At 42.4% G+C, this 27,121-nt stretch overlaps 1 protein-coding gene across 2 annotated transcripts in view; it reads right to left on the bottom strand.

Annotated features, from left to right (window-relative positions):
- The window catches only part of IQCA1 (IQ motif containing with AAA domain 1), a 115,427-nt gene that overhangs the window by 5,670 nt on the left and 82,636 nt on the right, over positions 1 to 27,121 (bottom strand). For both annotated transcript variants that reach the window (XM_060783944.2, XM_060783962.2), the window contains exons 14-16: positions 26,872 to 26,979; positions 22,732 to 22,931; positions 3,943 to 4,029 (exon numbers count right to left, since the gene is read on the bottom strand). In XM_060783944.2, coding sequence (XP_060639927.2) covers positions 3,943 to 4,029; positions 22,732 to 22,931; positions 26,872 to 26,979 — 395 coding nt within the window. The remainder of the gene's footprint in view (positions 1 to 3,942; positions 4,030 to 22,731; positions 22,932 to 26,871; positions 26,980 to 27,121) is intronic.

Raw genomic sequence — 27,121 nt, 5'->3', positions numbered from 1 at the left:
GATATTAATACATTAACACACACATCTCATATAGCAATTATTTCCCTGAAATACATGCAAGCTGAAACCACATTTTTACATCATACTTTCTATGTAGTTTGGCCCTAATCCTGTATAGTTCGGCCATAATATAAAAATTGCTATTAATAATAGTCAGACATCCTCCTAAGAGATCCAAATCCGGTTCATTCTGAGGACTAAACAGTATATAGAACTTGTCAAATACTTACAATGATCTCACTTATTTTTTAAAAACCATTTAAGCCACATTTCATGGCCACACTCTTTTCAAGACATCTGTCTATATAAACTGGACACATTACCCCGGATCAGGTACATGAGGCTTCATAAAGCAAGTCTGTTGCTACTGCTATAAGGTACATATTAACGCACCTTGCGCCAATTGCGACCGTACCTTGCGAAGGCTGATTTAGCCAGGGTGGTCCATGCCTTGGTCAACTCCAGATTGGACTACTGCAATGCACTCTACGTGGGGCTGCCCTTGAAAACGGCTCGGAAGTTCCAGCTGGCCCAACGATCAGCAGCCAAGATGTTAACTGGGGGCCCTTACAGAGAGAGGTCAACCCTCCTGTTCAAGGAGCTCCACTGGCTGCCGTTTATTTTCCGAGCCCAATTTAAGGTGCAGGTGCTTACCTACAAAGCCCTGAACGGTTTGGGACCATCCTACCTGCGTGACCGCATCTCCATTTATGAATCCACGCGTTCACTTCGGTCATCTGGAGAGGCCCTGCTCGTGATCCTGCCTGCGTCGCAAGCGTGCTTGGTGGGGACACGAGACAGGGCCTTTTCCGTGGTGGCCCCCCGACTCGGGAACACCCTCCCCAAAGATCTTAGACAGGCCCCTACATTGGCAGTCTTCAGAAAGAACCTGAAGACCTGGCTGTTCCGATGTGCCTTCCCAGATTAGGAAATCTCCAATACCAAGCCCCATAACCACTTTACTAGTATTAAGATTGCTGCACGCCGCACACTGCACTTGCCCTATAATGCCTTATATACCACCTGTCACATCAGCACTTTTAATCTTGTACCCATTACTCCGGCCCAGTTTTATTTTGTCTTAGTGTATTGTTATTGCCTGTTGTTTATATTGCTTTAATTGTTTTAATTTGCTTTAGGTTTTGTATTGTATATTGTGTGTTGAGGCCTTGGCCTTTGTAAGCCGCATCGAGTCCTTCGGGAGATGCTAGCGGGGTACAAATAAAGTTTAATAATAATAATAATAATAATTGTATATAAGTGGTAAGTTCATATTTCTGACTCAATAAGGACACGATTAAGTCAATGGATTTATTGATATCAATGATAGAAATTTAATTGTATCTTAAACTTCAACTTTGAAATATATGAAAAGCAAAAGGCTTAATTTTGGTTAGATTACATTCTAGGGACCTGTAAAGGTTTATACATAAATGTTACCAACACAGCTTGAGTTTACTTAAATGGAAATGGTGCCAATATTTGAATTTATCTTTGCTACTAAACATCTAAGGACGCATCTTCTGTAGCATGAATTTCTGCTTTTTAAATGTATATAATCTTTCTGAGAAAATATAAACATTACTTTATGTGGTAGTATCAGTGTGTCAAACAAAGATGAGCCAGCAGAGGGCAACAGTCACTTGACATGAAGTTTCAATATCTCTATGAGGTTTTAAAAAATGATTAATATCTATTTGCAAATATTAAACCTAGAGGCAGAAAAAATAAGACTGTTTCAAAAAGCATTTCTTAAATGTAGAACAAAAAGCATTTATACTGTGCAGAATTGTAATTCACTTTCAGATTATATTGATAGGTTGCTGCTTGGCAAATTTGCTGACAAAGGGAGATGCCACATAATGATGTTTGGAAATAAGATCCATCTGAAATCTGACAAAACTATATGTGTTCAGTGAAACCCATGGGTAATGACCATTTTACATGTTCTTTGGGTAATGACCATTTTACATGTCAGTGATTTTAAAAAGTAAGTCAGATTTCTACATACAGAAACAAAATAGAGGATTTGGTGGTTCCATGTTTTTCCAAAGATCCGCAGAGGCTGCAACTTTGCCTTTACCTTCTTCTTTGCCTTATAAACTGATATGGCTTTATCATTCCCATTATGCCCAGTGAAGAGGTAGGTGTTTGTTGTACTTCTTTAACGTATTTCTTCAACAAAGATGCATAGGTCTAATAAAATACATGATGGATTTTGAATTTTTTCTCCTCCTTGATATGGGCACCTTTGCTAATATCAGGATGGGGTACCTGTGACGGCTAGGAGCTATTATGGACCTCCCGTTCCTTGAGAAGCCAGATCTGGATATGGTGGTACATGCCTTAGTTCAACAGTTCCCAACCTGAGGCCATTTTCTGGGGGGCGTGAAGGCGTCTCGGTTGGTCCTGCCTCCTTTGCCTCTCCAAAATGACTGCCGGCCCCTGTGCCAACTAAACAGCCAAGTGCTCCTGGTCAGCTCCTCCTCCTCCTCTTCCCACAGGGCTGCAGGAAGTCAGAAGGAGGAGTTTGGAGGCTAAGGCACATGAGGAAGAAGGCACACCATTTTTTGGAAGCCTTCCACTTGATCTTCGCCCATTCTGAGCTCGGCAGGGGCCTGGCCATCCAGGGACCTTTGCCGCTTGGCCCTCAACCTGTTGAGCTCAGAAGGGGCGGAGGTCAAGCAGAAGGCGCTTTGCATGGCCTGGCCATCCAGGGCGCCTTTGCTGCTCAGCCCTCACTCCCTGCCGAGCTCAAAAGGGTCAAGGGGTCTAGCAGAAGGCTCCCCGCATGGCCTGGCTGTCCGGGGAGGCTTTGCTGCTTGGCCCTCACCCTCTGTTGAGCTCAGAAGAGGTGGGGGGTCGAGCAGAAGGCTCCCTTCATGGCCTGGCCATCTGGGGAGCCTTCACCGCTCAGCCCTCACCTCCTGCTGAGCTCAGAAGGAGCAGGGGTCAAGTGGAAGGCTCCCGGCACAACCTGGCCCTCCAGGGAGCCTTCCCCGCTTGGCCTTGGCCCCCTGCTGAGCTCAGAAGGGATGGGGTTGAGCGGAGAGCTCCCCGCATGGCCTGGCCATCTGGGGAGCTTTCACCGCTCAGCCCTCACCTCCTGCTGAGCTCAGAAGGAGCAGGGGTCAAGTGGAAGGCTCCCGGCACAACCTGGCCCTCCGGGGAGCCTTCCCTGCTTGGCTCTGCCCCCCTGCTGAGCTCAGAAGGGATGGGGTTGAGTGGAGAGCTCCCCACATGGCCTGGCCATCTGGGGAGCCTTCGCCATTTGGGCCACGCCCCTTGCCAAGCTCAGAAGTCCAGGGGGCCAATGTGGTCTTGTCTTGGCTGAACTCTGTCTAATTGCCTCCACAATACAAGATGGTGGATGAAGCCCTGGATTAACAGATATGGCCACCGTTCAAGGGTTGCCAAACTAAGGGCTGGTTGCGCTGCCAGAACCCTAGACTTAGAGTCACCCCAAGTCTCAAAGAATTTGAAAGCACACAAGAACAGATACAGACAGATATAGATGTCTTCTCAACTTCATCTTCACATTTATCAGTTACAACAGGGACCCCCAAACTAAGGAATGTGGTCCAGATGCAGCCCTCCATGCTAATTTATCCAGCCCCCACCCTGAACGTAAGACTTCAGGTTGCCCAAAGTCTGAAATGACTTGAAGGCACACAACAACGACCATCATAATTAACTTGACTATCTCATCAGCCAAAAGCAGGCTCACACTTCCCATTGAAATATTGATAAGTTTAAATTGGTTAAAATTGTTCTTAATTTTAAATACTGTATTGTTCTTTCATTTTATTTGTCCTAAAAATAAGATATGTGCAGTGTACTATAGTTTGTCTGCCTCTCCCTCCCCCCCGCAACAGTCTGAGAGACCGTGAACCAGCCCTCTGCTTAAGGGCAGAGGACCCCTGCCATAGATATTGGATTTACCTCTTTTTCTGCTTTAGGCACCTTTTTGTAGAATGTTTTCTCTGTGTCGCCAATCCATATGACTGAAGGTTGTAGTTGTTTAGCTACCTAAATGGTAAAATGGAAAGGAAGACTTTTAAAGATTATAGCTTTCTATTTCAAGCAATACAATGCAGATAGGATCAGCTTCAAGGAGCTCATCATGGATTATAGGAAAAACAGACCAGAAATTCAGCCCTTGGTCATAAATCAGGACCAAGTGGAGCAGGTGGCCAGTTTTAAGTTCCTGGGTGTCACTGTGAAGGAGGATCTGACCTGGGGCACCCATACAACAGCGTTGGTTAAGAGGGCCCAGCAGAAACTGTACTGACTCCTAAGGAACCGTCAACTGAATGAAAAACTGATGGAGACTTTCTATCCCTGTACTATAGAAAGTGTCCTGTTGTTGTTGTTCATTCGTTCAGTCGTCTCCGACTCTTCGTGACCTCATGGACCAGCCCACGCCAGAGCTCCCTGTCGGCCATCACCACCCCCAGCTCCTTCAAGGTCAGTCCAGTCACTTCAAGGATGCCATCCATCCATCTTGTCCTTGGTCGGCCCCTCTTCCTTTTTCCTTCCACTTTCCCAGCATAATTGTCTTCTCTAGGCTTTGCTGTCTCCTCATGATGTGACCAAAGTACTTCAACTTTGTCTCTAGTATCCTTCCTCCAATGAGCAGTTGGGCTTTATTTCCTGGAGGATGGACTGGTTGGATCTTCTCACAGTCCAAGGCACTCTCAGCACTTTCCTCCAGCACAACAGCTCAAAAGCATCTATCTTCCTTCGCTCAGCCTTCCCTATGGTCCAGCTCTCACATCCGTAGGTTACTACAGGGAATACCATGGCTTTGACTATGCGGATCTTTGTTGTCAGTGTGATGTCTCTACTCTTTACCTTTTTTATCGAGATTGGACATTGCTCTCCTCCCAAGAAGTAAGCGTCTTCTGATTTCCTGGCCACAGTCTGCATCTGCAGTAATCTTTGCACCTAGAAATACAAAGTCTGTCACGGCCTCCACATTTTCTCCCTCTATTTTCCAGTTGTCAATCATTCTTGTTGCCATAATCTTGGTTTTTTTGACGTTTAGCTGCAACCCGGCTTTTGCGCTTTCTTCTTTCACCTTGATTAGAAGGCTCCTTAGCTCCTCCTCACTTTCGGCCATCAGAGTGGTGTCATCTGCATATCTGAGGTTGTTAATGTTTCTTAAAAGTGTCCTAACCTACTGCATTTGCGCATGCTTTGGTAACTGCACAGTGGCAGATAGAAAGGTGCTCCAAAGAGTCATCTCTTCTGTACAGAGAATCAGTGGTTGCCTTCTCTCCTCTTTGGAAGAACTTTATAGATCCCACAGCCTTAAAAAAGCTCAGAGCATTCTTGGGGATCCTTCTCACCCGGCATATTCTTTTTTTGAATTACTGTTATCTGGCAGGTGGTACATGGTGACAAAAACAAGGAGAAACAGACTGAATTGTAGCTTTGATCCTAGAGCTGTGGCTATGTTGAACTCCATGGTTTTGCACTGATGTGGCATTGGGGGCTGTGTGGTGGTGGGAGGGGGTGGAGAGATGGGTGTGTTGTTTTGTGGTGTGTGGAGGGGGGGCATGTAATTTCGTTGTGAAATACCACAATGACAAATCATCATTATCATCTTTATTACTTATTAATCGCCCTCCATCCGAGATGCTCCATGCGATTTACATAGCAGAAATTATACAGGATAAAACACATAATACAAATATTAAAATTAACATGGGTCAAATGCTCTAGTAAAAAGCCAGGTCTTAAGTGCTAGGGTAAAAATGCCCTACGTCACACATGGCTCTCAAATAGGGAGGCAAGGAATTCCATAAGGCAGGGGCAGAAATAGAGAAGGCCCTGCGTCTGGTGCTTTCCAAGTGCTATTCTATTCTATTCTTCCACATTGATTTTCATAGAGAATGGGCTCAGTTGCTTCCACATATCTGATATTGGTGAAGTAGTTCCAGCTCTGATATTAATGCAAAAACCCTCAAACTTAATAGATATTAAGAATGATATGTTTCAAGCAAGAATATTAGAATGGACTTATGGTGTCTTAAATGGGAGACATTTATTGTGGCTTAAAATCTCATTTAAAATCTATCATTGCAGTGTTACCTTTTTGAAATAATCAGCTATTTCATTATTTAAATATGGCAACACATTTTAAACCTTTTAAATTGGAAGACTAAATTACACAGGTAATATTTTGGTTACTATGTCACTTATATTACAGTAATGAAGATGATATTGCAAAATACTTAAAAACTAGTTGGAATAAATAGTGATACACCACATTTACTTGAGTCTAATGCATACCTTTTTTTTTTTTTTTTGCTAAATTACATTGCCAAAATTGAGGTAGATTTGATGGTTTTTTTTGTTGTGTCAGGAGCGACCTGAGAAACTGCAAGTTGCTTCTGGTGTGAGAGAATTGGCCGTCTGCAAGGACGTTGCCCAGGGGACGCCCGGATGATTTGATGTTTTATCACCCTTGTGGGAGGCTTCTCTCATGTCATACAGGAACCTCACAGAAAACCTAACCTCATCAACACTATTCACATATTACAAAGATCCTAGTAGACTGGTCAAAAAATAAAGCAAAATTCTAGAGCACTACCTTGTGGCAGCTACAAGAACTGTGTATTTAAAAGATATCCAGAAAGCTGCTGAGATGTGATGGTTATGAGGTTGAACAACATATCAGAATAATCTGCTTAGTCTCATTTTGGAGAGAGTATAAAATCTCATTATAGAATTGTGTTGTCAAAGGCTTTCCTGGCCAGAGTCACTGGGTTGCTGTGAAGCTTAATAACAAATACATTAATTTTAATGGATCTCGGCTATATCCACAATGTACAAGGCCCCGAGAGGTACATTTTTAAATTCATAATAGTAATTGGCTATTTATGTTACCTGTTCTGTACATATGGAAAACAACGCTATAATAGGTTGCTGTGAGTTTTTCAGGCTGTATGGCCATGTTCCAGATCTCTGAAGATGTTGGCTACAGATATAGGTGAAACTTCAGGAAAGAATGCTACTGGAACATGGTTTCTATGAAGACCTATTATGATAATTGACCAGCAGCATCTGCAGGACATTCAGCAGAAAAGGCCCTTCTGGCTTCCTATTGACTCCTATTCCATAATATATGCAAACAAAATTTATTGGATAGGAAAACAAGGCTGCCTGAAACTGCTCTGTAATAATTAGGGCTGGGCGGTTTCGTTTCGTTAATTCGTAATTCGTTAAAAAATGGTTATTTTTTTGTTAACGAAGCGATAACGAACCATTCTGGAGCAACTTAAAAACGGAACGAATTTTTCAATTCGTTTCGTAAATGCTTCGTATTTCGTTATGTATTCGTTTCGTTATTGGTTTGAGGTTGTTTCGTTATTATTTCCGCATGTCTGGGGCAAGTTTTATAGTTGTTTTTTGTTTAATTAGTGAAAAAAATTATAATATCACACCAACAGTCAACAACAGAGGGAGAGGGAAGCTTCAGAAGTTTTTTTAGCGTATTGCGCGATCGTGGCCGCCATTAACGAATTGATTCGTTATTGTTTCGTTATTGTTTTGTAATTTTTTTACCATTTACGAAATTTCGTAAATATCGAACTTTTTTAAAGGAAAATTTTGGAATTCTTTTAAATATCAAAACGCAAAAAACCCCAAAAAACGAATCGATTTTAGAAACAAATTTTTCCGTTGTTACCCAGGCCTAGTAATAATATATTGTCGAAAGCTTTCATGGCTGGAATCACTAGGTTCTTGTGGGTTTTTTCGGGCTATAGGGCCATGTTCTGGAGGCATTTCTCCTGACATTTCGCCTGCATCTATGGCAAGCATCCTCAGAGGTATGCTTGCCATAGATGCAGGCGAAACGTCAGGAGAAATGCCTCCAGAACATGGCCCTATTGCTCTGTAATAATTTTCAAATATGAAAAATGTTGGCTTCATGACTGCAGTTGTTGGATCAGCAAAATAAGCTGTTGCTGTCAGGATAAAAAAAATCAATTATACCTTTTCCTATTTTTGTGCTTTTTATAAGATGCAGCAGGAGAAAGAAATACACATTGTTCCATGCAAAAAGAATTATTGACACTACACAATTAATGTAATAGAAATCTAATAGAAATAAATGTTAATCTGAAACCATGGCAATTTCAAGATAGAAAAACAAGCAGTTTTCTTACATTGAGATGTTGAAAGTTGGGAAAAACATGCAAATAGGAACAAGAATTACTTTTGGAAGATCAGATTTTCCTTGATGTTTTAAGTGGTAGAAAAATGAGCATATTGCTTACAGAACTCAACAGTATTGTTATGAAAGGGGAAGAACCGAGAGAATTCTACATTTTTAGCCATGCGTAATAAATTCACTAATTAATCTCCCAATTTATATGATTAATACTGCTAGCTTTAATCAATTGAAAATCATGTATTTTAAAAATAGATGGCCTTTGAAAGTCCTCTATTTCCTTTTCTTCCTGCAACCATTTTTCTTCTTTAGTAAATTACATTTCTTCTTATGGTTGAAAAAGTAAATGTGATCTTCTTTACAGGGAAGCTTCTGCTGCATAATAATTATTGTTAAACAGACCCTACAATATTTCAGTCTTCTTTTTGAGTCTTTTCCTTTTCTTTTAGTGATCATGTCAACTGGGTTCTTAAATTAGATTAGCTGTGGGAAAATATAGTTACACAAATACAAAATATGTAGTGATCCTGCATTTTATTAACTCCGTGATAGGTGATTTGTATGAATGTTCTTTGCTTTCAAGTTCACAAAATGAAAGACTTCCCTATACAGAAAACAGTGTTATTCTGTGAAGTAGGTTGTCTTGACCCAGTCAATATGCTGATATTTTGCAATTCGTTTTGAACCAGATGAGACACCCATAATCCACCAGGATTTAATTGAAATTGTTGGCACATATGTGGCAGACTGTGTGTTCCGATGAAAGTACTTCATTTGAACTATCCATTGGTAGTTTGAATCGATGGATAATTAAATGGACTATGCAATTAATTTATAATTGGAATTTTAGTAGCAGTGCTAAACACTTCATTTTGTTGAAGTCACCAGCAGATGGCTCCTTAACCTTTCTAATATTGCCTTCAGTTAAGATAGTACTGGTTTTTCAGGATAGTCAAGGTTCTTTTTTCTTTGTATTTGGTTTTAGAGAGTGTCCTATATGATCAGCTCTTTAGTGCTTTCTACTAAAAAGGATATTCTACAGTTGGTTAGGCTGAGATTGCAATCTGTTTATAAATTAATTAAATTAGCCAGGGTTATCTTTTCCCAAAAATTCTACTGCCATATCTTAAATCTTTTATCAGATCAATCAGATCTGCAAGATATGTCATGAGCTTGCTGCCCGAGGTTGGATCTACACTGTCATTTAATGCAGTTTCAGAGTGCAGATTAACTGCATTCATAGAATCATAGAATCAAAGAGTTGGAAGAGACCTCATGGGCCATCTAGTCCAACCCCTGCCAAGAAGCAGGAATATTGCATTCAAATCACCCCCGACAGATGGCCATCCAGCCTCTGTTTAAAAGCTTCCAAAGAAGGAGCCTCCACCACACTCCGGGACAGAGAGTTCCACTGCTGAACAGCTCTCACAGTCAGGAAGTTCTTCCTCGTGTTCAGATGGAATCTCCTCTCTGGTAGTTTGAAGCCATTGTTTCATGTCCTAGTCTCCAGGGAAGCAGAAAACAAGCTTGCTCCCTCCTCCCTGTGGCTTCCTCTCACATATTTATACATGGCTATCATATCTCCTCTCAGCCTTCTCTTCTTCAGGCTAAACATGCCCAGCTCCTTAAGCCGCTCCTCATGACCCTTGATCATTTTAGTCGCCCTCCTCTCAACACATTCCAGCTTGTCAATATCTCTCTTCAATTGTGGTGCCCAGAATTGGACACAATATTCCAGGTGTGGTCTAACCAAAGCAGAATAGAGGGGGAGCATGACTTCCCTAGATCTAGACACTAGGCTCCTATTGATGCAGGCCAAAATCCCATTGGCTTTTTTTGCCGCCACATCACATTGTTGGCTCATGTTTAACTTGTTGTCCACGAGGACTCCAAGATCTTTTTCACACGTACTGCTCTCGAGCCAGGCATCCCCCATTTTGTATCTTTGCATTTCGTTTTTCCTGCCAAAGTGGAGTATCTTGCATTTGTCACTGTTGAACTTCATTTTGTTAGTTTTGGCCCATCTCTCTAATCTGTCAAGATCGTTTTGGATCCTGCTCCTGTTCTCTGGAGTATTGGCTATCCCTCCCAATTTGGTGTCGTCTGCAAACTTGATGATCCTGCCTTCTAACCCTTCATCTAAGTAATTAATAAAGATGTTGAACAGGACTGGGCGCAGGACGGAACCCTGCGGCACTCCACTTGTCACTTCTTTCCAAGATGAAGAGGAAGCATTGGTGAGCACCCTCTGGGTAGCATAGACCCATGTCATTCAGTTCAATGCAGTTAATCTGCATTCTGAAACTGCATTATGTGGCAATGTAGATCAAGCCTGAGTTTTATGGTGGCCACTGGAATGAGCAAATAGTTCTCCAGTCAACTTCAAAAGGAAATAGAAATAGCTCTTCTATTGCCAACTGCATTTCAGTAAAACAGCTGAGAAGAAAGTAGGTATCTTTACAATGAAAATGGCTAATTTAAAGCTTCAATGCCGTTCAATTCCCCTTGATCCTTACAATGGAATATTTTAATGTAGTTAACAAATACAAGAAAAGACTGATAAGCAAGCTGGTTAATATCCTTAACCAATTGGGACTATGTTTGATTTCATTTTTTCCATTTTTAACTTTTCAGAACAGAGAATAGCAGCAGCAGCAGTTGACTGAGGTCAGCCTCTGATGCAGACAGAAAGAGATATGGACAAAGGTTTTAAGAATGGTAGTACATAATTTGGAACAGACATTGGTTGGAGTAAAAAGTCTTAGTAATGGCTGTTGGTACATGGAGAAAGCCTTCTGCACAGCAGTCTAGAGAGGAAGATGGGCAGCTCCCAAGGGTACAACTACACTGACGACTTAGGTTGGTGTGCTAAACACCACACACAGCTGATCTGGATTAACCCAGGGCAAAGCCACTTAACGTAGTTCTCCCTCCCCCCAGTTACACTAACCTAGGATTTGACTATCCTCCCAAGTCCAGCACTATCAAAAGAGCTGGGTTAGTTCCTAAGCAGAACCAGCAGTAGGTGCCTTGTCAGCCATCTCATGCTCCTTAGGCTCAGGTGGCCCAGAGACATGAGATGGCTGTCACTCCATTACCTCTGCTTATGCTGTGGCTGTCCCCAACAGTGACACAACTGCTTATCTTACAGCCACAAGTCCAGCGGTTGGAGGTCTCCCCTCTCTCTCCTCCCAGTCTCCTTTGTGATGGCTGAGACCTAGTAGAAGGCTGCTGAGCTTTCAACTGTAAAGTAACTAGGGGCAGCAACAACATGAGAGGAAGGGTGGGGGGGATACCTACTGAGATTCCTGTCCAGGGGTCATGAACCTTATTCAGTGCAGCTGGACAGTGGGGACTCCATGCTGCTGTCATTTAGGAGTCCCTATTGGGCCCACATTTTCTGTTCATGTAGAAGGGCCCCAAGCCAGACACTTTTGAGCAGCTTTAGCTTCAAGGACTACCTACAAGGCACACACTGAGGGAAAAGGCTGCTTTGTTAAGGCATTTCAAAATTAAACTTAATATACTTTTCATTTAACTATTCTTAGTCGAGCTTATTTATGTAGACTTTCAAAATATTTGGTTACAGTCCTGATTGGACCCCTCAGCCATACTAATGAAACCAAGATCTCATTGGTAATTTCAATGAGAAAATCCTCATATCATTGCTAAATCGGCTAGACAATGTTGTAGGCACTATTGCTAAAAAGGGATTTTGTCAGGAGTCAAATGGAGTCCTGCCACTGATGTGGTCATTTTAGCCACCAAATGCGATCCTACTGGTCTGCAATAACATGGTGTAAATTGTTATTTTGGAAATGTTGAATTCTATGCAATTGAAAAACAACCCTGGTTATACAGCAGAACCCCATCTTGCAAGTGTTCCAACATATGTACTTTTCAATTTCTGCGCTGCTCCTCAGCTTGGGTTTCATTTTAACTTTCAAGCACCATTTTAACATACAAGCAGGCCAGAGGGTACACTTGTGCCAAAGGAAGCACTCACGCAAACACTTGCATGAGAGTACAGCGCTGCCTCTGCTCTCCTTCCCATCTGCCTTCCCCAGTCTCCGCTCCACCATGCCTCTCCCGCAGCTGCCTGTTCTTCCTCTTGTGGTGGTGGTGCTCTCCCTCCTTCTCTGAATGCCTCGCCCTTGCTCCCTCATGGCAGTGGGGTTGCTCTTCCTCCCTCTTCCTCCTTCTCTCTCCATCTGCCTCCCTTTTCCTCTTATGTGCAATTGGGACTATGCAGCAAGAAACTTTATGAGGTTACATATTTTAATGTCTTTTGGATTCAGTTCATTGGACTGTGGGTCTTAAAATGGCTTTGAGTTTGTCTGTTTCATTTTGTTAAACTTTTTTGGCATTGATTTAAGATGCTAGCTATAGGATGATATAAAAATATTTCCATAATTAAAAACACAAAAAGAGACTGAACTTGTTAGTTTAAATGAAAAATAAACTGCTCCAAATTTAATTGCTAATCTGAACTTGAACAGCCCCACTGAATCTAAGCAATTTATCTAAGTGGGGTTTGGGACACAAAAAGTTTATTGTTGCATGTGAATGTTTTTGCCTTGCTGTTACATTGGCCAACACACATTTTGTTGCCTCAAATGTTCTTCTCTGCACAGTGGCTGAATGGAACCAAGCAAGTTTATTTGTTTAGATTCTTTTTTATTATGCATCTCTTCCACAAGGGAGAGAGCTTTCTCCTCTGTGGCCTCCCGACTTTAGAATTCACTACCTGGAGAAATTAGGAAAGCCCCTACCCTAGAAACCTTTAAAAAGGATCTTAAAACCTGGCTCTTCCGCTGCGCCTTTGGACAGTAGGTATACAATCCTACTCTGTCAATGGAAAAACATCAATCATTCAAGATCTAATTCTTGATGAAAAGGCAGACCTTGTGTGCATTACAGAGACCTGGTTGGATGAGGCTGGGGGGGGGGGGTTAATCTCACCCAGCTTTGCCCTCCAGGGTACTCTGTGCAGCACCAGCCAAGAACTGGGGGGCGGGGAGGCAGAGTTGCAATAGTCTACAAAGATTCCATTGCCCTGATCAGGTGCTCTATCCCACAATCAACCATATTCGAATGTGTCCACCTGAGGCTAGGAGACCGGGACAGAATAGGGATTCTGTTAGTGTACCGACCACCCCGCTGCGCTACAGTCTCCCTACCTGAGTTAGCAGGAGTGGTCTCAGGCCTGGCATTGGAGTCCCAGCGGCTTTTAGTGCTGGGGGACTTCAATGTCCACGTGGAGTCCACTCTCTCAGGGGTGGCTCAGGACTTCATGGCCACCACGGCAACTATGGGGCTGTCCCAACTAGTATCTGGCCCTACCCACTGTGCAGGACACACATTAGATCTGGTTTTCTGTCAGGGTTGGAAGATGGTGGCAGTGTGGAAGAGCTGTCCATCGCTCCGTTGCCATGGACCGACCATCACTTGATCAGGTTTAGGCTTTCTGCACCTCCTAACCTCCGCAGGGGTGGTGACCCATTAGGATGGTCAGCCCCAAGAGACTTATGGATCCAGAGGGATTCCTGACGGCTCTTGGGAATTTCCTGTCACCTCAGTAGGTGATTCTGTCAATGCTCTGGTTTTTCTTTGGAATAATGAATTGACTAGGTCAATAGACACGATCGCTCCAGAATGCCCCCTCTTAAGTAGCCAAGCTAAACCATCTCCTTGGTTCAACGAGGAATTGGCAGCGATGAAGCGAACAAAGAGGAGGCTAGAGAGCGTGTGGCGGAAAAAGCCTAGCGAGTCAAGCCGAAAAAGCCTATGCCTTTATTCAAGGGCATATAGCGCAGCAATAGAAGCCGCACAAAATTCCTTCTACTCGGTTAATATTGCGTCCGCAAGGAACTGTCCGGCGGAGTTGTTTCATGTAGTCAGAGGGTTGTTGAATCTCACCATTCGGGATGGGTCCCCTGACGACTTGGCAGCCTGCTGCAAAGCATTTGTGCAGTTCTTTATGGACAAAGTCGCTTTGATCCGGTCAGGCGTTAACACCATGTTAACGGCAGTCTCTGAGGATGTAACACAAGCACCCACTTGTCCGGTTTTGATGGATTCGTTTAAATCTGTGCAGCTCGAGATGTGGACAAGATTCTTGGAGAAGCAAGAGTGACCACATGCATCTTAGACCCCTGCCCATCCTGGCTTGTAAAGGAAGCCAGAGGGGGTTTGGCAGAGCGGGTAAAGGGGTTGGTTAATGCCTCCCTTCGGGAAGGCGACATTCCATCCAGCTTAAAACAAGGTGTTATAAAACCACTGTTGAAAAAACCATCATTGGACCCCACTCAATTCGTCAACTATCGTCCAGTCTCCAACCTCCCCTATTTGGGCAAAGTCCTGGAACGTGTGGTGGCCTCGCAACTCCAGGATTTCTTGGTAGACACTGATTATCTGGATCTGGCGCAGTCTGGCTTTAGGCTGGGACATGGTACTGAGGCAGCCTTGGTCGCCTTAGTTGATGATCTTCGCTGGGAACTGAACAGGAGGAGTGTGTCCCTGTTGGTTCTGCTGGACCTCTCATCGGTCTTTGATACCGTCAACCACGGTATCCTTCTGGGACGCCTCGCAGGAATAGGTCTCGGAGGTACTGCTCTGCAGTGGCTCCAGTCCTTCCTTGAGGGTCGTACCCTCAAGGAACTCCTGCTCGACTCCATGGCCATTGTTCTGTGGGGTCCCGCAGGGCTCAGTACTTTCCCCTAAGCTATTCAACATATACATGAAGCCGTTGGGAGAGATCCGGAGTTTCGGGGTATGGTGTCATCTGTATGCAGATGATGTCCAACTCTGTCATTCCTTCCCACCTGCTACTAGGGAGGCTGTCCAAGTCCTGAACCAGTGCTTGGCTGCTGTAACGGACTGGATGAGGGCAAACAGATTGAAACTAAATCCAGACAAGACAGAGGTACTCCTGGTCAGTTGAAAGGCCGAACAGGGCATAGGGTTACAGCCTGTGCTTGACGGGGTTACACTCCCCTTGAAGGTGCAGGTTCACAGCCTGGGAGTGTTCCTGGACTCATTGCTGAGCCTGGAACCCCAGGTCTTGGCAGTGGTCAGGGGAGCTTTTACACAATTAAAACTTGTGCGCCAGCTGCGCCCGTACCTTGGGAAGTCTGACTTAGTCATGGTGGTACACGCTCTGGTTACATCCCGTATAGATTACTGCAATACTCTCTACGTGGGGTTGCCTCTGAAGACTGCCCGGAATCTGCAACTAGTCCAATGTGCGGTAGCAAGATTACTAACAGGAGAGGGGTACAGGGAGCACACTACTCCTTTGCTGCATCAGCTCCACTGGCTGCCAATTAGCTTCCGAGCACAATTCAAAGTGCTGGTGTTGACCTACAAAACCCTAAACGGTTCCAGCCCAGTTTACCTGTCCGAACGGATTCTCACCTATGAACCATCAAGGTTGTTAAGATCTTCTGGAGGGACCCTGCTTTTGGTCCCACCACTTTCACAAACGCGTCTGGTGGGGACGAGAGACAGGGTCTACTCGGTGGCGGCCCCTCGGTTGTGGCACTCTCTCCCGATGGAGATTAGATCTGCCCCTTCCCTCCTGACCTTCAGAAAGCTAGTGAAATCCTGGCTTTGGGACATAGCATTCTCAGAATGATTGGGAAGTTCAGCAATTAGCTAACAACTACTAACCACACTGGCGGATTGAGATGAACGTGATTTTATCTTGGCGACTTGGTTTGTGTATTTATTCTGTTGTATTTAACTTTTTGATGTGATTATGTTTTTAAAGGTATTTGTGTATTAATTTACGCTGTAAGCCGGCCTGAGTCCCTCTATAGAGGTTGAGAAGACCAGGGTATAAAAGGTTTAAATAAATAAAATAAAATAAATAAATACAATCCCACACTACTGCTTAGCCTCAACGTTCTGTCATTGGAGTATATGTCATCCCCCTCTGTGGGAAAGCTTGATTCCACAACCCCTGCTATAATGAGCTCTCCTCTGCAAATAATCTGTCTCTTTTTATCTCGCCCAAGTTTTAAATTAGTTTTAATTAGTCTCTCTTTTAATCATTACATGCAGCCCGCCCATTGTCATTGTGATTGCATCTATTGTAACTTTATATTGTTATGTATTTACATATTTTATTTTATTATGATGTTGCTGTTTATTGTTTGTGTTTTCGGTTGTGTTTTGGTTTTATTTTTATTGTAATTTGTTGTTCGGGCTTGGCCTCATGTAAGCCGCTCCGAGTCCCCACTGGGGAGATGGTGGCGGGGTATAAATAAAGATTATTATTATTATTATTATTATTATTATTATTATTATTATTAATCATTATGTTTTATACATTCTTTGTTATTTATGAAGTACATTTTCTTATTTTAAAACATGTAACAAAAATAGGGAGGGTTCGGAATGGGTTAATAGCATTTAAATGAGAAAATTAACTTTGGGATAAGAGTGTTTTGAGTTAAGAGCTCAGTCACAGAATGAATTAAGCTCTTAAGTAAAGGTATCATTGTGTATGCTTTCTTAGAAACAATGTTCACTCAGAGCACAATTGCTGCGCAATTGCTAAAGTAATGGTTTATAAAAATGGTAACTCAGGAAAGTATTGCCAATGGCTAGAATTAATCTAGTATAAAGGATTAGATAATATACACTTACAATTAATGCAATTTGACACCCCTTTAACTGCTATGGCACAATGCTATGGAATTCTGGGATCTGAAGTTTGATGGAGCACCAGCACAGTTTGACAGAGAAGGCTAAAAAAGGCTGAACTACAACTGTCACGATTCCACAGCATTGATGCACGGTAGTTAAAGTGGTATCAAACTGCATTGATTCCACAGTGTATAGGCATCTTGTGAGAACAATCTCTGATTAAAGAAGCATGAATTTAATTGCTGGGATGCAATCTAACTGAAGTTCATGAACTGCAAACCCTCTTGATGCTGTTAATGAGACTTAAATTCCTTATTTCTTTCTTTAAAAAATAATTATTAAATGCCCATGATTATTTGGGGAAGGCAGGAGGTATGGTATGTATAATATCTGTTTTGCTGTTTGCTTTGTGACCAAAATTGTAACTTTTAGAACCATTTAAAAACAAGCAGGATAGTTTAACTGTGAAGCATATTAGTCCCATGACTGCTTACTTACTTAAGGTATCTTTGATGTAATAATTAGCATTAGCCAACTGCTCATTTAAGAATAGAAAGCTGCCTAATGGTCAATCTCTACTCCCTGGGAATCAATTTAAGGCTAATCTCTTTATTTGTACAAACAATTGATAACTTGAAGCAGAACTAAGTTACTTCATTACCACTGTGAATTATAAAACAACACATGATAATTCGCACAGTTCAGGAAATGTTATGTATTTCATTAAGTGTGAGAAATACCATAGTTTTTATCATGTCCCAAACCTATACTTGCCTTACAAATACTGCCAGTATGGGGATAATTGGTATTTTGAGATGTACAAGTATTTCCATTGGCTAAACACAGAACATCAAAAAATATTCAAATGAAATATAGTATGTGTCAGATACAAGCAGTCCCTAAGTTAGGTTTGTTCATAAGTTGAATTTGTATATAAGTCAGAACAGGTACATTATTTAAGTGCAGATCAAACCAGAAATATGTTAATAAATAAATATATACAAAAGCTCTGGATAGCATAGGGGAAGGGTTAACATCCCGTGGTGTTTGTTTTGCTGTCTGTACCCCTGTTCAGAAGATTTTACTTCACTTTCTGTCTCTAAAATAATTGGATTTTGAAAAAAAATGACTTGTGGAAACAAGGATTGGTGATAAAGCTTCAGTGGAGACACCTTTTACTTGTGAAAACTCTTTCAGGAATCAATTTCCTTCCTAGGGATAGATTTTTCTCAATTCTTGTTGTCTCACCCCTGTTCTTAACTATGAGTCATTTGTAAGTCAGATGTTTGTAACTCGGGGATTGCCTGTACTTATAGCTAGTTCTCACTAAAGTGGTCTAAGTGGACTATTGCAGACTACAGTTGGTGATGGGAGAGTTGATATATAACTAAACACTTCTCTAATTAGGTAAAAAAAAAAAACACACACACACACAGAAACCCACACATAGAAATGAAGACTTCAGAGGTAAGACTAGGTTACAGCTTCACGGGCTGTTGTTTTTAACATATTATAGGAAGGGAACATTAACAAACTTTAACATTAACAACCTCAGATATGCAGATGACACCACTCTGATGGCCGAAAGCAAGGAGGAGCTGAGGAGCCTTCTAATCAAGGTGAAAGAAGAAAGCGCAAAAGCCGTGTTGCAGCTAAACATCAAAAAAACCAAGATTATGGCAACAAGAATGATTGACAACTAGAAAATAGAGGGAGAAAATGTGGAGGCCGTGACAGACTTTGTATTTCTAGGTGCAAAGATTACTGCGGATGCAGACTGTGGCCAGGAAATCAGAAGACACTTACTTCTTGGGAAAAGAGCAATGTCCAATCTCAATAAAATAGTAAAGAGCAGAGACATCACACTGGCAACAAAGATCCGCCTAGTCAAAGCCATGGTATTCCCTGTAGTCACCTACGGATGTGAGAGCTGGACCTTAGGGAAGGCTGAGCGAAGGAAGATAGATGCTTTTGAACTGTGGTGTTGGAGGAAAGTTCTGAGAGTGCCTTGGACTGCGAGAAGATCCAACCAGTCCATCCTCCAGGAAATAAAGCCCGGCTGCTCACTGGAGGGAAGGATAGTAGAGGCTAAGATGAAGTACTTTGGCCACATCATGAGGAGACAGCAAAGCCTAGAGAAGACAATTATGCTGGGGAAAGTAGAAGGTAAAAGGAAGAGGGGCCGACCAAGGGCAAGATGGATGGATGGCATCCTTGAAGTGACTGGACTGACCTTGAAGGAGCTGGGGGTGGTGACGGCCGACAGGGAGCTCTGGCGTGGGCTGGTCCATGAGGTCACGAAGAGTCGGAGACGACTGAACGAATGAACAACAACAACATAGAAAGGGAGCATTTGATTACTGTATATAAGCCCATCCCATCAACTGATACAGAACAGTTGGATCACTTTAGAGCGGGCTGCTTCAACCTGCTGCCCTCCAGGTGTTTTGGATTTTAGCTCCCAAAATTTCTAATCTTTGAACAAGCTGACTAGGGCTTCTGTGAGTTGTGAAGCATAAAATCTGGAAGGCCACAGGTTGAAGGGGCCTGTCTTAGAGAGAGCTAGGACCCTGCTGAGACCTGATGCCTTTGGATAACAAATTGTAGTGTAAAATAGTACAAATGTCTCACTTCTATTCCTTTCTTAAAAGTTCTCTTTTAAAAAAGAGGGATGGGCAACATGTGGTCCTCCTGGTGTTTTGGACCAACTCTCAGATTCTCTCACTATTGGCTACGGTGACTAAGGCTGCAATTTTAACTGTGGGACTCACAAATTGCTGACCTTTCAACAGTGCAGACTTATTCATGTCTATTTAGAAATAAGTCCAGCTGAGTTCCATACTTCCTGTGTAAGTATGAATAGGAATGCTGCCTAAAAGGTGTATGAAAATAATGGAAACATATGTGTTTAGAATTACAACAAAGATGAAAAGAGCATGTAGGTATGTGATAGACATCAAATGACTAGGATTTAGACTAGGATGGTGGGAGGTCCTTGATCAGTCACTGAAGCCTACTTGGGTGACCTTGGATAAGTGACACTCTCTTAGCCTTGAACCGTTTGGGACCATCTTACCTGCATGACTGCATCTCCATCTACGAACCCACACGTTCACTTTGGTCATCTGGAGAGGCCCTGCTCGTGATCCCGCCTGCGTCGCAAGCGCGTTTGGTGGGGACACGAGACAAGGCCTTTTCAGTGGTGGCCCCCCGACTCTGGAACACCCTCCCCAAAGATCTTAGACAGGCCCATACATTGGCAGTCTTCAGAAAGAACTTAAAGACCTGGCTGTTCTGATGTGCCTTCCCAGATTAGGAAATCTCCAATACCAAGTCCCAGAAGCACTTTATTAGAACTAAGATTGCTGCACATCGCACACTGCACTTGTCCTATAATGCCTTATATACCACCTGTCACATCAGCACTTTTAATCCTGTACCCATTACTCTGGCCCAGCCCAGTTTTATTGTGTCTTAGTGTATTGTTTATTGCTTGTTGTTTATATTGCTTTAATTGTTTTAATTTGCTTTAGGTTTTGTATTGTTATATTGTGTGTTGAGGCCTTGGCCTTTGTAAGCCACATCGAGTCCTTTGGGAGATGCTAGCGGGGTACAAATAAAGTTTAATAATAATAATAATAATAATAATAATAATAATAATAATAAGCCTAAGAGGATGGCAATGACCAACTGCCTCTGAATGCATCTATCAGTTTTAAGTATAAATTTTAAACTTGTGTCTTGTGTTTAATCTCTGTTCTGTGTATTTTAATATGTATTTTATAGAAATACATTTTAATATGCATATTTTATAGAAATACATAAATTTAGAGAATGTTTACAATGTTTATGTGTTTTAATTATGTGGTAACCCATCTCGAGCCATGAGGAGAGGCAGGTAATTATCTTGCCAAGAAAATCCTAGGATTCAGTCAACAGAGTCAACCTGGAAGTCACTTAAAAATGCAATAACGGTGAGCAAAACAATCTATTTTTCACGACTATTAATACTGTGATTTGATTTTTATGCATTATTACAAGATCAAAATAATTTTGAATACAGGATGGCATCAAATTGTTAAGCCCATATAGAGTAAAAAAATTACTAATTAATCAAATTTTTATCAGTGTTGGTATATGCTCAATTCAGTGGGTTTACTATGCACTGCATCCTGTCAGATCCCCAAAATCTGGAGGAAAGCAAGAGTCATTGCCATCTTGAAGCCAGGCAAAGACCGTAATGATCCAAAAAGCTACAGACCAATCTCCCTGCTGTGCCACCTCTACAAAGTTCTGGAGAGACTCATTCTGCATAGAATTATGGAAAAAATAGACCCATGTCTGATTCCACAGCAAGCTGGCTTCAGGAAAGGCAAAAGCTGCACATCGCAAGTGCTGAACCTGACTCAGCACATAGAAGATGGCTTTGAAAGGCAGCAGATCACAGGAGCTGTCTTCATAGACCTGTCAGCGGCTTATGATACTGTGAACCACCGCCTCCTCCTGAGAAAAATGTATAATATCATGAGTTGAGTTCCAGGGCCAGAGAAGCAGATGGCGGAAACAGAAGAACAGCCTGCCTCAGGGTTGTGTGCTCGCTCCATCCATGTTCAACATCTACACAAATGACCAGCCACTGCCAGAAGGGACAGAGAGTTTCATCTATGCTGATGATCGTGCTATTACTGCTCAAGCAGGGAGCTTTGAGATGGCTGAACAGAAGCTCTCCAAAGCCCTAGGTGCTCTAACTGCCTATTACAGGGAAAACCAACTGATCCCTAATCCATCTAAAACACAGACATGTGCCTTTCACCTTAAGAACAGACAAGAACAGACGAGCTCTGAGGATTACCTGGGAAGGAATCCCACTGGAGCATTGCAGTGCACCCAAATACCTGGGAGTCACTCTGGACCGTTCTCTGACCTACAAGAAGCACTGCCTGAACATCAAACAAAAAGTGGGTGCTAGAAACAATATCATACGAAAGCTGACTGGCACAACCTGGGGATCACAACCAGATACAGTGAAGACATCTGCCCTTGCGCTATGCTACACTGCTCCTGAGTACGCATGCCCAGTGTGGAACACATCTCACCACAATAAAACAGTGGATGTGGCTCTTAATGAGACATGCCGCATTATCACAGGGTGTCTGCGCCCCACACCACTGGAGAAATTACACTGCTTAGCCGGTATTGCAACACCTGACATCCGCCGAGAAGTTGCAGCTAATAGTGAAAGGACCAAGGCAGAGACATCTCCAGCTCATCCCCTGTTTGGGTATCAGCCAGCACGTCAATGACTTAAATCAAGAAATAGTTTTCTTAGATCTACAGAGACACTCGCTGGAACACCTCAGCAAGCGAGAGTTCAAAAGTGGCAGGCTCAAACCCAGCACCTCAATCCGTGGGTGATACGAGATGAGAGACTCCCTCCTGGGCACACGGAAGACTGGGCGACTTGGAAGGTGCTAAACAGACTGCGCTCTGGCACCACGCGATGCAGAGCCAACCTTCAGAAATGGGGCTACAAAGTTGAATCCACAACATGTGAGTGTGGAGAAGAGCAAACCACTGACCACCTGCTGCAATGCAACTTGAGTCCTGCCACATGCACAATGGAGGACCTTCTTGCGGCAACACCAGAGGCACTCCAAGTGGCCAGATACTGGTCAAAGGACATTTAATCAGCTACCAAGTTTGCAAAATTTGTGTAGTTTTTTTATCTGTTTGTTTGTTTTGTTCTGTTAGAAATGTAATACAATGTTCTGGTTGCGGATGTCACGATAAATAAATAAATAAATAAATAAACAATGGACTAGCAATTAGATTTAGGGCTTAATATGTAACTAAAATATAGGCTTCTGTATTTTTATAAGGGAAAAACCATGTCTTACCTTAAAAACCATATGAAGCATCAACTGCAGCCCAGCCTTGCCAGGGTATTTCCCTGCAATGTTAGATGCAGATAAATTGAAAAGGTTGGCTCCTGTTTCAGTGCACAGTGCATGGATAAGCATCTTTTTCCCCACTCCAACTGGTCCAGCCAAGAGCAAAGTCTTCACTAGAGGAGCTTTCTCATGTACAGATTGAGAACCTATGGAAATACAATTTGGACTGTTTTACTTTAATTGCCCATAAATACTAATAAAGCAAGAAATCAGTGGGACTGAGGACATCTTAAGATCACTTCTAGGTTAGGAAATCAAACCTGGACTCTTTCTTTAAAAGTGTAAAATCTAAATGATTTTAACTAGACTAAAGTCTAAAATACAGAAAATTTAGAAAGCTGAGAAATGAGTTCTCCCAATATAGAAGAACATTGTATTTGTAATTGAAGGGGCATTCAGTACTTTAACTTTTCCTCTGGTATATGGAGGCATTCAGCTATTCCCTGATTCTAACTCTTATTCTCAGAATAGACTTGGGGACCACCTACACTGATCATACGTTGCAGTTTCGAGCTGGCTTGAGACTAAGGCCCCTTCTATACGGCTGTATAAAATCCAGATTACCTGTTTCGAACTGGATTATCTGGCAGTGCAGACTCAGATAATCAAATTCAAAGCAGTTCCGAAAGATTTGCACATATTTGATGTAGAAAGTGCGCTATGCTACACTGCTGCTGAGTACGCATGCCCAGTGTGGAACACATCTCACCACATTTGAAACACTACTAAGCGAACTTTCAGTGGCCTTTGGGACTTTTCTTCAATTATTATTATTATTATTATTAATTTATTTGTACCCCGCTAGCATCTCCCGAAGGACTCGATACGGCTTACATAGGCCAAGGCCTCAAAACACAATACAATACCTAAAGCAAATTAAAAACAGTCAAGCAATATAAACAACAAACAATAAACAATACATCAAGACACTATAAAACTGGGCCGGGCCAGAGTAATGGGTACAAGATTAAAAGTGCTGATGTGGCAGGAGGTATGTAGGATTATAAAGTGCAGTATGCGGTGTGCAGCAGTCTTAGTTCTACTAAAGTGCTTCTAGGACTTGGTATTGGAGATTCCTAATCTGAGAAGGCACATTGGAACAGCCAGGTCTTCAAGTTCTTTCTGAAGACTGCCAATGTAGGGGCCTGTCTAAGATCTTTTGGGAGGGCGTTCCAGAGTCGGGGGGGCCACCACAGAAAAGGCCCTGTCTCGAGTCCCCACCCCTAATCTCCTTCTGCAGCAGACTGTTGAGGGATTCCTGTACATTTTTTACTGTACGTGCCAAGTGAAAGAAGAGAACAAGTACTTAAAACAATACACATCACCGGAAGGCATGGCCCAACTTATCAGACCAAGGAAGTTGCAGTGCAAGGCGTCCCCCACTGCCATTCTTGCCGCAGGGGGGGCTTCTTCCTCCCAGAAGCCCCCTCGGATGGCGGGAGGGTTTCCCGCCGGCGGGTCAATTGGCCTCTTCCTCTTCGTGGGCAGCCTATATAAGGCTGCCCAGGCTCCCCAGCAGGCACTGTGCCTGCAACAGCTGATCCATCCCACTCACCCTGCATGCGCTTTATGTTTTCATCGGTGCTTAACTTTTGTTGTTGTTTACCTTGTCCTGGTTACCTGTTATCAGTTACTTGTTTGTTTTATGCTTCTTGTCACAACTCCTTGTTGGCATGGGGCATGGGCCCTGGATCTGGTTTGGTACCTCCCCCTAGCGGAAAGGGGGAATGCCTGGTGGTCCCAGGGGTGCCGAGTAGCGTTTGCCCGGTGTTGTGCCGGCAGCACCCTGGCTTTTGCGGTATCGGACAGCAGTGGGCTGCCCGATTGTGATTCAAGACCCATGCTTGGCTGCCAATCCTTGTTCCTGTTACCAATAAATGAGTTGTGGCCATTGTTCATCCCAATATCATGTGTGAGCGTACTTCTTGGGCTAGCTGTGGGAGGTGTATCGCACTTGCACACGCAACAGAAAACACTATAGATTACAACACTGCAAGAAGCAAAAGAATTCTGTAATAATCTCAAATATGATCTAGAAGAAGAGGAATCAGAAGGAACAGGATAAATTCATCTGTTTCTGAAAGATAAATCAACACAAGAACTGAAATCTCTGTGTGCAATAGATTGGCTTGTAACAATGTTTAGGGACTAAAAATCACTGATAGAAAGGGCAATGTTAAAATAAATGTTGGACAACAAAATTGGTAGCTGCTTAATAGAAGTAATCCCCCCTTTTTTCTTATAACACACTGTTAAGAATGTTGATAATAAAACTTGTATGATATTATCATAGAATCATAGAGTTGGAAGAGACCTTCTGGGCCATCCAGTCCAACCCCCTGCCAAGAAGCAGGAATATTGCATTCAAATCACCCCTGACAGATGGCCATCCAGCCTCTGTTTAAAAGCTTCCAAAGAAGGAGCCTCCACCACACTCCGGGGCAGAGAGTTCCACTGTTGAACGGCTCTCAGTCAGGAAGTTCTTCCTCATGTTCAGATGGAATCTCCTCTCTTGTAGTTTGAAGCCATTGTTCCACGTCCTAGTCTCCAAGGAAGCAGAAAACAACCTTGCTCCCTCCTCCCTGTGGCTTCCTCTCACATATTTATACATGGCTATCATATCTCCTCTCAGCCTTCTCTTCGTCAGGCTAAACATGCCCAGCTCCTTAAGCCACTCCGCATAGGGCTTGTTCTCCAGACCCTTGATCATTTTAGTCGCCCTCTTCTGGACACATTCTAGCTTGTCAATATCTCTCTTCAATTGTGGTGCCCAGAATTGGACACAATATTCCAGGTGTGGTCTAACCAGAGCGGAATAGAGGGGTAGCATTACTTCCCTAGATCTAGACACTATGCTCCTATTGACGCAGGCCAAAATCCCATTGGCTTTTTTTGCCGCCACATCACATTGTTGGCTCATGTTTAACTTGTTGTCCACGAGGAGGTATGGTTGGAGAGTTTTTCCAAAATATGATCTATATATTATTATTAGAAGATTTACAATTAGCAGTGTTAGAAAACTACACTCCATGGAGGAGGCAATATTTGAAGGTCAGAAGATAACTGTGGTTCAGTAGCAGTGGGCATTGAACAGATGCAGATTTTGGTAGTTTTACATATAATTTCTGTGTTCTATTTTGTCTTTTTATTGAATAAAAAAGATTGTTGTAAAGGATACTTTGTTAGCAATTTTGAAGAACCCATGAGATGTTAATTCATGTCTATTATTGAAAAATGTTAATTTTACATTAATTTAGCAAACTTGCTTACATTTATTGAAGTTGTTTGTAGGTATATCAAAACATCAAATATCTCATTAAGGTACTTACATTTTGAATAAAGATGTGAAATTTTATAATTTTATCAACTAATTGATCAAAATGTTGCTGGTGTAAACAATCAAGCACAGGCATTTAAACTAAAAACGTTTCTTGATCTGGACACAGTCTCAAAGCTTTCAGAGCAACAAATATACAGTTGAGGAGGCAATTCCATTGGAAAACAGAATGCTCACTAGATGGCTCTTGAGATTATTTGACTCTTAAGCGTTTATATAATATATAGAAAATGATAGTGTACTTGAACCATGTAGCCTTTCTATTCTAGGTGTATCTCGTTATATGATTTGCATGTAATGACATACAAGGACAATTAAAAGCACTCTCTCTGATATATGAAATGAGCTCTGACTAATTCCATAAGTGCTTCCATTGTTTAATAGCAAGACACATTAGTGGGCTTGTAAAAAGGTAAATTGCAGCCTTTGCCTTTCTCCCAAATTTGATTAAATTAAATCACTGGAGCTTGTATTTTCTATTACGCTCTCCCAGTGACTCTGTTTTATGTGCTGCAGTTCCCAAACAGTTAACATGCAAACAAAACTGGCAAAGAAATTTGTGTGCTATTAAACACAATAGTACACAAATTCCTCTTTTAAGTCTGCTATTAAAGCCTTCTCAGCTCAGAATACTTAATCAGAAAAAGAAATCTTCAGAATGCTTTCAACCCACATCAAATCCGTCATTGCCACAGGTAAGAAAGATGGCGAGGTACCCTGCCCTCTGGCAGCTTCTTGTGCAATCTTACCTAAGGGCAATATTCCATACAGCGCTATGAGCTGTTTAACATCTGTGAGAGAGGGCATTGGCTCTACGTTCACCTGTCGAAGTGTAGTCCCCAGATAGCTGTATTCACCTATGGGGAAGAAAGGTAAGTTTAAGATGTGATAATGCATTATTATAATATTAGGAGGAAAAAGGATAAATCTTAACAAAGGATCAATCCATGCAAAGATTAAAGAATGCAGATTAACTAAGGGATGATTCCTTAACTGAAC

Source organism: Anolis sagrei, chromosome 1 (genome assembly GCF_037176765.1).
Source record: "Anolis sagrei isolate rAnoSag1 chromosome 1, rAnoSag1.mat, whole genome shotgun sequence".
In the NCBI taxonomy this organism is placed as follows: Eukaryota; Metazoa; Chordata; class Lepidosauria; order Squamata; family Dactyloidae; genus Anolis; species Anolis sagrei.
Note: the sequence above shows the minus strand (reverse complement) of the source record. Positions and strands in the feature narration are given on the sequence as shown.